The 13024-nt window shown below is 61.6% G+C and overlaps 2 protein-coding genes across 2 annotated transcripts; one reads left to right on the top strand and one right to left on the bottom strand.

The window, feature by feature from the left end:
- Positions 1-1075: 1075 nt before the first annotated feature.
- Positions 1076-7533, top strand: VTJ83DRAFT_4298 (uncharacterized protein; the record flags this gene model as incomplete). Its single annotated transcript, XM_071010771.1, has 2 exons — positions 1076-6278; positions 6338-7533. 2 exons carry the CDS (start codon positions 1076-1078, stop codon positions 7531-7533), a joined length of 6399 nt encoding a protein of 2132 aa, XP_070865748.1.
- A 2879-nt stretch (positions 7534-10412) lies between these two features.
- On the bottom strand, positions 10413-12225 carry VTJ83DRAFT_4297 (uncharacterized protein; the record flags this gene model as incomplete). Its single annotated transcript, XM_071010770.1, has 2 exons — positions 10413-10779; positions 10949-12225. 2 exons carry the CDS (start codon positions 12223-12225, stop codon positions 10413-10415), a joined length of 1644 nt encoding a protein of 547 aa, XP_070865747.1.
- Between the last annotated feature and the right edge of the window lie 799 nt (positions 12226-13024).

The raw sequence follows: 13024 nt of genomic DNA, 5'->3' as shown, positions 1-13024 counted from the left end.
CGATGTTTTCTTGAGGCCGAAGCCAGTTCCCACCTATCCAGAAACCGTTCAGCCACCGTCCAGCTCGCATCCCTGGCGTTGTCTCTCACAACAAGTACCAGTACATTGTGGTGGGGGAGCCGAGTGGATCTGGGAAGGCGGAGAGTGGTGGGTTCCGGTTTTGACAGGTGGGTCTGAGGACCCTTGGGGTTCCAGTGGTTGAACGGCGGGGCCTGGGCTGGGCGAGGGGGAGAGAGCCTGGACGAGGGGCAAGCCTGCATGAAGCGAAGTGCGGACGCGGCAGCAACCACGCAGCGAAGTTGCAGGAAGCCACCGTCACCGCACCCGCCGGACACGGCTCTTGGGATGACAGGGGTTGGGAAGCAGCGCACCGCGCCCACCGTGTGCCGGCCCCTTCCCCAACAAAGATGATGCCAAAAAATTTGGCGAGGCAAGAACAGAGTCCCGAGACACAGACGGGCGGTCGCCATCCTCGGGCTTTCGGAACTTGGATGCAATCGTCTCTCATTCCATTTTTGTGTTGAGCTCGGCTTCGGAGCGTCTCCCTGGTCCATCGTCCCTCTTCCCACCCCTCTTTCCCCCCCCCTCGTCGGCCATCTTCCCGGTCCAGGTTTTGTTTTCCCATTTCTCCAACACCTTGCCCACCTCAGCTCGCAGAGGGGTTCGTTCCTGTCCCGAACCAAACACAACCAACCCACTGTGCCACCTCCACCGCCCTGCCCTCGCTTGGCCCGATTCCTCCGTCCTCTCCCTCCCTCCACATTCTCCTTCCCCTCCTTGACGTTTCGTAGTTCACGCTTGACTTCGGGACTCAAACTCCAGGGCAGGTTTCGAGATCCCCTTCTTTTGACGTTTGACGACCATCACACATAATTCGAGGGGCACTGTTTTGTCTTTTCTTCTCATAGCAACGAGGAAACACGATCCGTCCGTTGCTGAAGGTGTCGTGTGGCCTGGTAAGCCCGAGGCTCGCCTCTCCTCCCCGCGTCCCCGAGAAACGAGAGAACACAGGCATTGACGCGAGAATCACAGCATTCGATTCTCTAGATACCCGCCACATCCATTACCTACCATAATGCATCCGGCCGGCACCAACACGGGGCTGCAGACGGGCGCTGCCACGCCCCGCTCGACCTCGGCGCCCCGCCAGCTCACCCTCTCTCACGGCTCGCTCGAGACGTCCTTCTCATTACGCACCGACCTGCACTTCCAAGCATCTCGGTACAAGGATGCCTTTGTCGCCACCCTCCCGGCCCCGACCGACGAGCTGGCCCAAGATGACGAGCCGTCGTCGGTGCCCGAGCTCGTCGCGAGGTTCATGGGCTACATCGCCCATCAGATGACCGAGGTCGAGTTCGATCTCCAAGGGACAGACAACGAGCTGCTCACGGTCATCCTGAACGAGTTTGAGAAGGCGTTCCTCAACGCCAACGACGTCCACGCCCTGGTGGCCACCCTGCCTGGCATCGACGCCAAGAAGCAGGAGGTGGTGCGGTGCTACTATGCCGCGAGGTCAGCCGTGAACCGTCCCATGAAGCCCCACGAGTCGGCCCTGCTCCGGCATGCGGCCGACGGGCAGGCCAAGCTCTACAACATCTTTGGCGGCCAGGGCAACATCGAGGAGTACTTTGAGGAGCTCCGCGAGCTCTACCACACGTACCCGTCGTTCGTCAAGGGGCTCGTCACTTCATCGGCCGAGCTGCTTCAGACCCTGTCAAGCCACCCCAGCGCCGACAAGCTCTACTCCAAGGGCCTAGACGTTATGGCGTGGCTGCGGAATCCGGACGCCACTCCGGACGTGGATTATCTCGTCTCGGCGCCCGTCAGCTTCCCGCTCATCGGTCTCGTCCAGCTGGCCCACTACCAGGTCACCTGCAAGGTCCTGGGCCTCCATCCCGGCCAGCTCCGCGAGCGCATCAGCGGCACGACGGGCCACTCGCAGGGCGTCGTCCTGGCCGCCATCACGGCGGCTGCCGACTCGTGGGAGTCGTTCGAGGAGCTGGCGAAATCCGCTCTGACGATTCTCTTCTGGATCGGCGCTCGCAGCCAGCAGACCTTCCCCATCACCTCCATGAACCCGTCCATGCTGCAGGATTCGATCGACAACGGCGAGGGTACCCCGACGCCCATGCTGAGCATCCGCGACCTGTCGCAGGCCGAGGTGCAAAAGCACATTGACCAGACCAACAAGTACCTGCCCGAGGACCAGCACATCTCCATCTCGCTCATCAACAGCCCGCGGAACCTGGTGGTTGCCGGCCCGCCGCGGTCGCTGTGCGGTCTCAACGCCCAGCTCAGGAAGGTCAAGGCGCCCACCGGCCTCGACCAGACCCGCGTGCCGCACACCCAGAGGAAGGTCCGCTTCGCCAACCGCTTCCTGCCCATTACGGCTCCGTTCCACAGCAAGTACCTCGCGAACGCCACGGCGCTGATCGCCGAGGACCTCAAGGACGTGAAGATCGACGTGTCGCGCCTCGCCATCCCTGTGTTCGACACTAACAGCGGGAAGGACGTTCGGGACGAGGTCAAGGGCAACGTGGTGCCCGCGCTGGTGCGCATGATCACAAACGATCCCGTGCACTGGGAGAAGGCGACCGTGTTCCCGGGAGCCACGCACATCCTCGACTTTGGTCCGGGCGGCGTCTCGGGGCTCGGCGTGCTCACGAGCAGGAACAAGGACGGCACCGGCGTCCGCGTCATCCTGGCCGGCGCGCTGACGGGCACCGTCACCGAAGTCGGCTACAAGTCGGAGCTGTTCGACCGCGACGAGGACCACGCCGTCAAGTATGCGGTTGACTGGGTCAAGGCGTATGGTCCGAGGCTCGTCAAGACGTCGAGCGGGCAGACCTTTGTCGACACCAAGATGAGCAGGCTGCTCGGCCTCCCGCCGCTCATGGTCGCGGGCATGACTCCAACCACCGTCCCGTGGGACTTTGTCGCCGCCACCATGAACGCGGGCTACCAGATCGAGCTGGCCGGCGGTGGCTACTACAACGCCAAGACCATGACGGAGGCCATCTCCAAGATCGAGAAGGCCATCCCGCCGGGCCGCGGCATCAGCGTGAACCTCATCTACGTCAACCCTCGCGCCATGGGCTGGCAGATCCCGCTGCTCGGTCGCCTCCGGGCCGAGGGCGTGCCGATCCAGGGCCTGACCATCGGCGCTGGCGTGCCGTCCATCGAGGTGGCCCAGGAGTACATCGAAACCCTTGGCCTGAAGCACATCTCGTTCAAGCCCGGCTCGACCGAAGCCATCCAGGCCGTCATCAACATCGCCAAGGCCAACCCGACGTTCCCCGTCATCCTTCAGTGGACGGGCGGTCGCGGCGGTGGCCATCACTCGTACGAGGACTTCCACGCGCCAATCCTTGCCATGTACGGCCGCATCCGCCGCCAGGAGAACATCATCCTGGTCGCCGGTAGCGGCTTTGGCGGCGCCGAGGATACGTACCCTTACCTCACGGGTGCCTGGTCCACCAAGTACGGCTACCCGCCCATGCCCTTCGATGGCTGCTTGTTCGGCAGCCGCATGATGGTGGCCAAGGAGGCCCACACGAGCAAGGCCGCCAAGCAGGCGATCGTCGATGCCCCGGGCGTTGACGACAGCGAGTGGGAGAAGACCTACAAGGGCCCGGCTGGTGGCGTCATCACGGTCCGGTCCGAGATGGGCGAGCCGATCCACAAGCTCGCCACGCGCGGTGTGCTTTTCTGGGCCGAGATGGACCAGAAGATCTTTAGCCTCCCCAAGGAGAAGCGCGTCCCCGAGCTCAAGAAGATGCGCAGCTACATCATCAAGAAGCTCAACGAGGACTTCCAGAAGGTCTGGTTCGGCCGCAACAGCAAGGGCGAGGCTTGCGACCTCGAGGACATGACCTACGGCGAGGTGGTTCGCCGCATGGTCGAGCTGCTGTACGTCAAGGACGAGGCCCGCTGGATCGACCCCTCGTTTGCGCGGCTCACGGGCGACTTCATCCACCGCGTCGAGGAGCGCTTCACGACCACTCCCGGCCAGCCTTCGCGCCTCCAGAGCTACGCCGATCTCGACGAGCCGTACTCGGCTGTGGATGAGATCCTGTCGCACTACCCCGAGGCCGAGACCCAGCTCATCAGCGCCCAGGACGTGCAGCACTTCCTGCTGCTCTGCCAGCGCCGCGGCCAGAAGCCCGTCACCTTCGTGCCCACCCTCGATGAGAACTTTGAGTTCTTCTTCAAGAAGGACTCGCTGTGGCAGTCGGAGGACCTCGGCGCCGTCATCGACAAGGACGTCGGCAGGACTTGCATTCTCCAGGGTCCCATGGCCGCCAAGCATTCCACGAAGGTGGACGAGCCCATCAAGGAGATTCTCGACGGCATCCACAACGGTCACATCGCCGGCCTCACCCAGGACCTGTATGGCGGCGACGAGTCCAAGATTCCGACGGTCGAGTACTTCGGCGGCACCTTTATCGACCCCGAGAATGCCTCGGACATCGAGGGCCTCATCATCAAGCCCGCCGAGGACAAGGTCGTCTTTAAGCTGGAGCTGGCTTCGTCGGCCCCGCTGCCGTCGCTTGATTCCTGGCTCTCGCTGCTTGCCGGCCCCGAGCGCAACTGGCGCTACGCGCTGCTGCAGTCGGACGTTATCGTCCAGGGACAAAAGTACCAGACGAACCCCATCCGGCGCATCTTCGCCCCGGTGCGTGGCCTCACGGTCGAGATTCTTGAGCCCAACAACCCGGCCAAGACGGTCATTGTGGTCAAGGAGCAGCCGCGCCTGAACCGCTTCGTCGACGTGATCGAAGTCAAGCTCGACGGCAAGAACGAGATCGTCGTCAACATGATCAAGGATACGACGGCCCTCGGCAAGCCCGTGGCTCTCCCCCTGCGCTTTATCTACCGGCCCGAGGCCGGCTACGCGCCCATCCACGAGGTCATGGAGGGCCGCAACGACCGCATCAAGGAGTTCTACTGGCGCGCGTGGTTCGGCAACGACCCGCTTGACCTTGACGCCCCGGTCACGAGCAAGTTCGACGGCGGCAAGACGGTCATCACGGGTGAGGCCATCAACGAGTTCGTCCACGCCGTGGGCAACACGGGCGAGGCCTTCGTCGACCGTCCCGAGAAGACCATGTTCGCGCCCATGGACTTCGCCATCGTTGTGGGCTGGAAGGCCATCACAAAGCCCATCTTCCCGCGCACCATCGATGGCGACCTGCTCAAGCTGGTCCACCTGTCGAACCAGTTCCGCATGATGCCTGGTGCCGAGCCCCTCAAGAAGGGCGACGTGGTGTCGACCACGGCCCAGATCAACGCTGTCATCAACCAGGACTCGGGCAAGATGGTCGAGGTCTGCGGCACCATCACGCGCGACGGCAAGCCTGTCATGGAGGTGACTTCGCAGTTCCTGTACCGCGGCGTCTACACCGACTTCGAGAACACGTTCCAGCGCAAGTACGAGACGCCCATGCAGGTTCACCTCGCCACGACCAAGGACGTCGCTGTTCTGCGCTCCAAGCAGTGGTTCATCCTGGATGACGTGGCCAACCCTGACGAGCTCCTGGGCCAGACCCTGGTCTTCCGTCTCCAGAGCCTGGTCCGCTTCAAGAACAAGACCGTCTTCAGCCGCGTCGAAACCCGCGGCCAGGTCCTCGTCGAGCTGCCTACGAAGGAGATCATCCAAATCGCCACGGTCGACTACGAGGCCGGCGAGTCCCATGGCAACCCGGTCATCGACTATCTCGAGCGCCACGGTTCCTCGATCGAGCAGCCCGTCAACTTCGAGAACCCGATTCCGCTCGGCGGCAAGAAGCCGCTGCCCCTCCGGGCCCCCGCCTCCAACGAGACCTACGCGCGCGTCTCTGGCGATTACAACCCGATCCATGTGTCGCGCGTGTTTGCTGCCTATGCTAACCTCCCCGGCACCATCACGCACGGCATGTACTCGAGCGCCGCTGTGCGTAGCCTGGTCGAGACGTGGGCTGCGGAGAACAAGATTGGCCGCTTCCGGAGCTTCCACGCCTCGCTCACGGGCATGGTCCTGCCGAATGATGACATCAGCGTTAAGCTGCAGCATGTCGGCATGATCGCCGGTCGCAAGATCATCAAGGTCGAGGCCACCAACAAGGAGACCGAGGAGAAGGTGCTGGTGGGCGAGGCTGAGATCGAACAGCCCGTCACCGCCTATGTCTTCACAGGTCAGGGCTCGCAGGAGCAGGGCATGGGCATGGACCTGTACGAGAGCAGCCCGGTCGCCAGGGAGGTCTGGGATCGTGCCGACAAGTACCTCATGGATACTTATGGTGAGTGCCGCTTCCAGGCTTTTGCGTTCCCGGCGGCTCCCGACTAACAAACGTTACAGGCTTCGCCATCACCAACATCGTCAAGAACAATCCCAAGGAGCTGACGATCCACTTCGGCGGTCCCCGGGGTAAGGCCATTCGTGCCAACTACATGGCCATGACGTTCGAGACGGTGGCGGCCGACGGAACCGTCAAGTCGGAGCGCATCTTCAAGGAGATCAACGAGAACACGACGTCGTACACGTACCGCTCGCCGAGCGGCCTGCTCTCGGCCACGCAGTTCACGCAGCCTGCCCTGACCCTGATGGAGAAGGCCAGCTTCGAGGACATGAAGGCCAAGGGCCTGGTGCCGCGTGACAGCACCTTCGCCGGCCACTCGCTCGGCGAGTACTCGGCGTTGGCTGCCCTGGCCGACGTCATGCCCATCGAGTCGCTCGTTTCGGTCGTCTTCTACCGTGGCCTGACGATGCAGGTGGCTGTCGAGCGCGACGCGTCGGGCCGCTCCAACTACAGCATGTGCGCCGTCAACCCCAGCCGCATCAGCAAGACGTTCAATGAGGAGGCTCTCCGCTTCGTCGTCAACAACGTGGCCGAGACGACGGGCTGGCTGCTGGAGATTGTGAATTACAACATTGCCAACCAGCAGTACGTCTGCGCCGGTGATCTCCGCGCCCTGGACACCCTGACGGGCGTCACCAACTACCTCAAGGCCATGCGCATCGACATTGAGCAGATGCGCACCGAGTTCCAGCCCGAGACGGTCAAGGCCAAGCTGGTCGAGATCATCAAGTCGTGCGCCAAGGCGACCGAGGCCAAGCCGAAGCCTCTGGAGCTGCAGCGCGGCTTCGCCACCATCCCGCTCCGGGGCATCGACGTGCCGTTCCACTCGACCTTCCTGCGGTCGGGCGTCAAGCCGTTCCGGAGCTTCCTTCTCAAGAAGATCAACAAGACGACCATCGACCCTGCCAAGCTGATTGGCAAGTACATTCCCAACGTGACGGCCAAGCCGTTTGCCCTCACCAAGGAGTACTTTGAGGACGTGTATCGCCTCACCAACTCGCCCAAGATTGGCAACATCCTGGCCAACTGGGACAAGTACCAAAATGACAGCGGCGTTCTGACGGATGTCGCGTCGGATGCTTCCGGCGGTGCGAACGGAGGCAACGGCGCTAACGGAGACTTTGTCTTGGTCAGCGGTGGAAGCGCGCCCGAGAGCAGCGGGTCCGAGAGCAGCAGCGGACCCGAGTCGGAGTGAAAGGGGGGAATTTGAGTGAGCGTGGTAGACTTGCAAGGGGGTGTTTTAGTATTCCTCATCTTTTTTTTTTTTCTTTCTTCCTCGGGTCATGAAGTCTTTATGTGTCTGTAATTTCTAGGGTTTTATGGGCGACGGGTCTTGTTAGAGTATATTCATAGAGCTCAAAATCGTTGATTTTTTCATTGGCCCTTGTGCTGCGCTGCCTAGGTTACATGAGGTGTTCAGGTTCTGTGCGAATGATTGTGATGTGTGTCTGCGATGGCTCTCTGGCTGGTTGAGGTCTTGATGCTGCACAGAGTCCACCGTCGAAGAAAGATACGGTTGGCTCGTCAAGGTGGCAAGGCCGTTCTCAAGTGGGAACTGGGGTTTGTGTTTTCGGGATGAAGCTCCCACTTCCATTGAAGTTTCTAGGTAAAGGCAGCTGGGTATTCGTCGGTGCGTTGACGGCCCAGTTCCAGAGATCCCCAAGACAGCAAAATGATTCAAGCTCTCCGAAACTCCCCATCCGGTATCCCATGAGTATCCCATAACTAGATGCACCAAGCCACCAGCCAAAAAAGGGAAAAAAACAAACGACGTGTCACTATCCAAAAGGAAGCTGCAATATATGTTATCAGAAACCAAATCCTAGACCCAACTCCCAAGGTGCCGCGCAAAGTTCATTCCTCTCGTTGACCTGTGTGACCCGTCCGAAGTTGATTTTGTAACCACGCAAATGACCCTTCCCTGATTGCCATCCCTCCTTTGCTACGTATCCAAACACAGACTGCGAACTTTGGTGGAGGAATTAGAAAAAAAAAAAGAAGCAAGCAAGATTCCGTACAACGCCCGCTCCGCGCTTCACATGCAAAGCTATCCGTTTTCTGACGCATTGAGAGCTGAGACAAAAAGAAAAGCTTGATAACATAGGAAAGAAAGAAACAGGGAACGAAATGTTGCCGAGGTTTTGGCAGCAGGTCGTAGTAGCACAGAAGGAGTGATGCGAGAGAGAGAGAGAGAGAAAAGAGGAAGAAGAGGTGAGATGAAGGTGAAGGAGGTGTCGTCGGTTGAGACAAAAAAAAGGGGTGATGGTAGTTAGAGCTCGACAGATCGATCGGGTTGGCGACCGGGTCTGGCAGCAAACCAGGCTGTGTGCTGTGCGGACTTGGTGGAAGCCGAAAAAGAAAAAAAAAAGATGCTTGACTCGACTCCGTTTGCCAACTCGTTGTTGACTCGACCGTGCAAAACGTTTTGCCAGCTCGCCGCAGTTCAGGCTTCATCTCGACTCCACTCGGTTGGGCCTCCGGCTCAGGCTCAGGCTCAGGTTCAGGCTCAGCTCAGCGCAACTCGGGGCCGTGAAGGCACCAACGATTTGGCCAGGGGGGGGGCGGCGCAAGAGATAGCTTTGCTTCGTGTCCCGTCCCGTTTCATCCCCGTCCCGTCCCGTCCCGCCCCGTCCCCGTTCCCGTGCCATCGTAATCCAGGGTGAGGGTGAGGGCGAGGGGTCCTTCTCCTCTTCTCGCTCTTGAGATGAGGATAGTTCCCCCCGCCCCCCTCCCCCCCCCCACCGTGGAACGTTCGGCCAGGTCCAGGGTTGGGTCAGGTCGGATGAGGTTGAATCAGGTTGGGTCCGATGCGCGCTTTTCTCGCCATGTCCTCCTCCCCTCGCACGTCGTTCTGGTCCCCTCTTGTGTTCCCAGGTTGCAAGAGAGAGAAAGAGAGCCGAGTCCAAGTCGGAGGTTCGTTCGAGTTTGCCGTCGGAGAGGCCCAAGCTGTGCGGTTATCAGTCGAGTCTCGCATCGAGTTTTCCATCAGGAGTCGTCGAATCGAGCGGGGTCAAAAAACATCCCACCAAGTCCAAACACGACAAGAACCAACCACCACCAGGGGTCAGCCAGCCAGGTCCTTATCCATGGCGATGCTTGTCCCGGGTGGTGGTGGTGGTGATGGCGGTGGTGTGTTTGTCGCAGGTGGTCGTGATAGTGGCTGGTGGAGCGTGGCGGTGCGCCGCATGCTGCTGTGGCACCCCGAAGCCTCCTCTCTCTGTCCCGTCCCTCCCCCCGTTTTGTTTTTCCGTTCCGCTCTTTTCAACGCTCATCCGCCCCGCCCCACATCCAAGGGGGTCCACTTTTGCGCCCGATCAGGCAGTCTGCATGGGTCGCAAGTGGGTCCGCATGATCCCTCTTCCAGATCTGAGACCTGAGCCGTCGGTTCGGGCAGCAACACGCGTGCCGAACACGTGGCGGCCCATCCGAAGCTCGTCATGGTCGTCGAGGTGGGAGGGGAGGAAAAGCAAGACGGTTTGCGACCCGATCGACACGGACCGACCGGGCCAGACCCGCGAGGTTGGGGATTCGGGGAGGAAAGGAAGAAAGAAGCGGAAGGGAAAAAAACGGGAGGGGGGGGGGGGGGGGAACCGATCCCGGGGACGACGTCCGATCCGAGAATGGGCCGGTCCGACCGTCCCGGTGGATCGGTAGCGTAGGCGAGAGAGATGCTTGAGGAGGCCGGGGGGGTTAGTTGCCGGGCGCGCATCTTCTTCTGGCACCACCACGCCACCACCGCCACCACCACCACCACGCACACACACACCGCCGCTGCCATCGGCGGCCGTTCCAATGCACGCCGAGCCCAATAGGGGTGGGTTTAGTGACGCATCTCGACGTCACCACCACCACACCGCCACCCAACAATGTGTGTCACCGACTGTCCGACACCCCCCCAACCACCCAACCACACACGCAACTTTCCCCCTGAACCATCCCATCCCGTATCCCGTTCCTGCCTCCCACCCCCCCTGGCCCCTGGCCCCTCGGTGCACAGCCGCCCGCTGAAACGTACCCCCAACCTACCACCCCCAAAAAAAAAAACCAGGGCCTCATGTTTCGTTCGTCCGTGGGTTACGCGGTGTGCGAACGAGCGGTCAGGCCGGGGTTGACGAAGCCGACGCGCAGGGGGCTCCTCGCGAGGGTGGGGGTGCCGGGGCGGGAGTTGGGGTCGCCGATGCTGCTGCTGTCGCTGCTGCTGTCGCTGCCGCGGCGGCGGCGGCGGCGGCGGAAGAGGTGGTGCATGAGGAAAGCCTTGGGGCTGGCGCTGGTGTTGGTGCTGGTGCCGGCGGCGCCATCGAACGAGGACGAGAGGAAGGGCAGGACGGCGGGGAGGGAGTGGTGGTGGGCGGCGGCCTTGCGGGCGGCGGCGGCGGGCTTCTCCCAGCGCTCGCGGATGCAGTCGTCGACGAGGGCCATGAGACCGGTGGCCATGATGACGCTGGACAGATTGGGTGTTTTGGTTAGTGTTTTTTTTTTTCTCTTCTGGTTTCTTTTATCATGGATGGTAGGTATGACATGGTTGATGATGATGATGAAGATGGAGGACCAATGGAGAGAGAGAGAGAGAGAAAGAGAGAGAGACAAGAAAAAAAAAAAAAAAAACTTACTCGGCAACGTCCGTCACGGCCTTGACCGCCGACTCGTCGGCGATCCACATGAAGCAAGGCGGCACCCAACCGCCGGCCGTCTCGTCGGCCAGGACCTGGGTCGGCGAGCGCGTCTCCGGGACGATGTGCGCCACGGGGGCGGACGCGTCGCCGTCGCGCACGAGGTGGAACGAGACGGCGCCAATGTGCTTGTCGACGGCGCGGCGCCAGGCGTAGCTGTGGCCCCACCACTCAAACTCGTAGCGCTTGCTGCTCTTGCTGCCCTTGCGGGTCAGCTCGACGCGGGCGTAGTTGCTGAACTCGAGCTTGAGCGTGTGGGTGGGCACGGGCCGGCGCGGCGCGGCGGCGCCCCCGCGGAGCAGGCGGCTGTCGAGGGACAGGCGCGACGACCAGTTGGAGGCCGAGGTGCTCGGCCGGGGGCCCTGCTGGTGGTGGTGGTGGTCCGACGCGGCGCGCTGCAGGACGGGCTTCTTGCCGCTGCCGAGGGACCAGAGGGCCGAGGACACGGAGCGCTTGAAGGCGGGCTTGAGGGCGTCGAGGGGCGCGCCGGCCGAGGCGGGCCTTTCCTTGGTGGCGGGGGGCTCGAGGAACTGGAGCTTGGAGGTGCAGACCTCGCGGCCCGAGTCGCGGTGGTAGCGGCGCAGGACAAAGTCGCGGCGGGCGAGGTCGTACATGCGCAGGTGGAAGAGCTGGACGGCGGTCCTCCGGCGGGTGGTGGTGACGACCGAGTCGATGCGCAGGTTCATGTTGCCGTCGTTGGTGAACTCGTCGTGGCGCACCGTGAGGCGGTTGAGCGACGGGAAGAGCTTGGCAAAGTCCTGCGGGGTGGATATCCGGACGTTGGGCTCGACCATGCCGTGGCAGTACTCGGGTAACGGGGGGATGTCGCCGCCGTCGTAGTCGGGCGTCTCGTCCAGGTCGAGGTCGTCGCAGGACAGGGTGGTGGAGGCGCAGGTGAAGTCGTCGGTCGAGCGGGGCGAGATCCAGGTGGACGGGCTGACATCGTCGCGCGAATCGTAGACGTAGCGAGCCTTGGAGCGGTAGTCGTCGTGGCGGGAGGCGTAACGGGCCGATGAGGCCGTCGTCGTCGTTGTCGTCGTCGTCGTCGTGGTTATGGATGACGGGGCATACTGCTTGAGGCCCGAGGGACGGGGCGACTCGGAGACGGAGGTCGGGGCGGTGGAGTGCGACGAGTACGAGTGGTAGCTCCGTTGGCTATCCGAGTCGCTCCCGGTGCCGTGGCTTGCTGGTTGCCTTCTCGAATACGGAGCCGCCATCTTGGGCCCAGGAAAAGGAGAAAGAAGGAATAGGGGGGAGGAGAGGGTGTTGTGAAGAACCGCTGCGGCTCGGAGCTATGCAGCTCTGGGAGGAGAGGGGTGGCCCAGGTAGGTAGGCAGGTAGGTATCTTTGTGCTTGTAGGTATATGTTTGTGTGTATGTGTGTGTGTGTGTGTGTGTCTAAGTGACAGAGATGATGATGATGATGATGTGTGTGTGTATGTGTGTGTGTGTGTGCGTGTGTGTGTGTGTGTATGTGTATGTGTGTATGTGTGGTGTATGTGTGTGCGAGGGAGAAAAAACCCCTGAGGGGGCAAGATGAGGGGCGAGAGAGTGTGTGGTGGGAAGGTTAAGAATAAGTGTGAGCAGGTGAGGTGAGGTGACCTCGATGGTGGTGGTTGAGGGACAAGGACCCGTGTGAGACGGAGGGTGGCGTGTGTGGTTGGGTCATGGGTGGTTTCTGGGGTACCTTTGATGCCCATGACCGGTGGGAACCCATTGAGCTGCATGCAGAGCTTGTCCCGATGCAGGACAAGGCCGAGCGGGTGCGTTGTCGAGGTTGCAGCTTGCCCATTGCAGGAGTCAGGCTGGAGTCGGGCACGAAGCGCGGGGAGCTGTGTTGGCAGTGACACGCTTGTTGGAGCTAGGGCCGGAGCTTAGCAAGGCCACGGGCGCCAATCGACAGCCAACCTTGCTGCTGCTACCTTGCCTCCTGGCTGGTCGCTCAGGGATTCCCATCGCCATACAGAGGTACATAGGGCGGGGATCATCACATTTACGCACATGAGCATGCATACTC

This window comes from Remersonia thermophila, chromosome 4 (genome assembly GCF_042764415.1).
Source record: "Remersonia thermophila strain ATCC 22073 chromosome 4, whole genome shotgun sequence".
NCBI lineage: Eukaryota > Fungi > Ascomycota > Sordariomycetes > Sordariales > Chaetomiaceae > Remersonia > Remersonia thermophila.
Note: the sequence above shows the minus strand (reverse complement) of the source record. Positions and strands in the feature narration are given on the sequence as shown.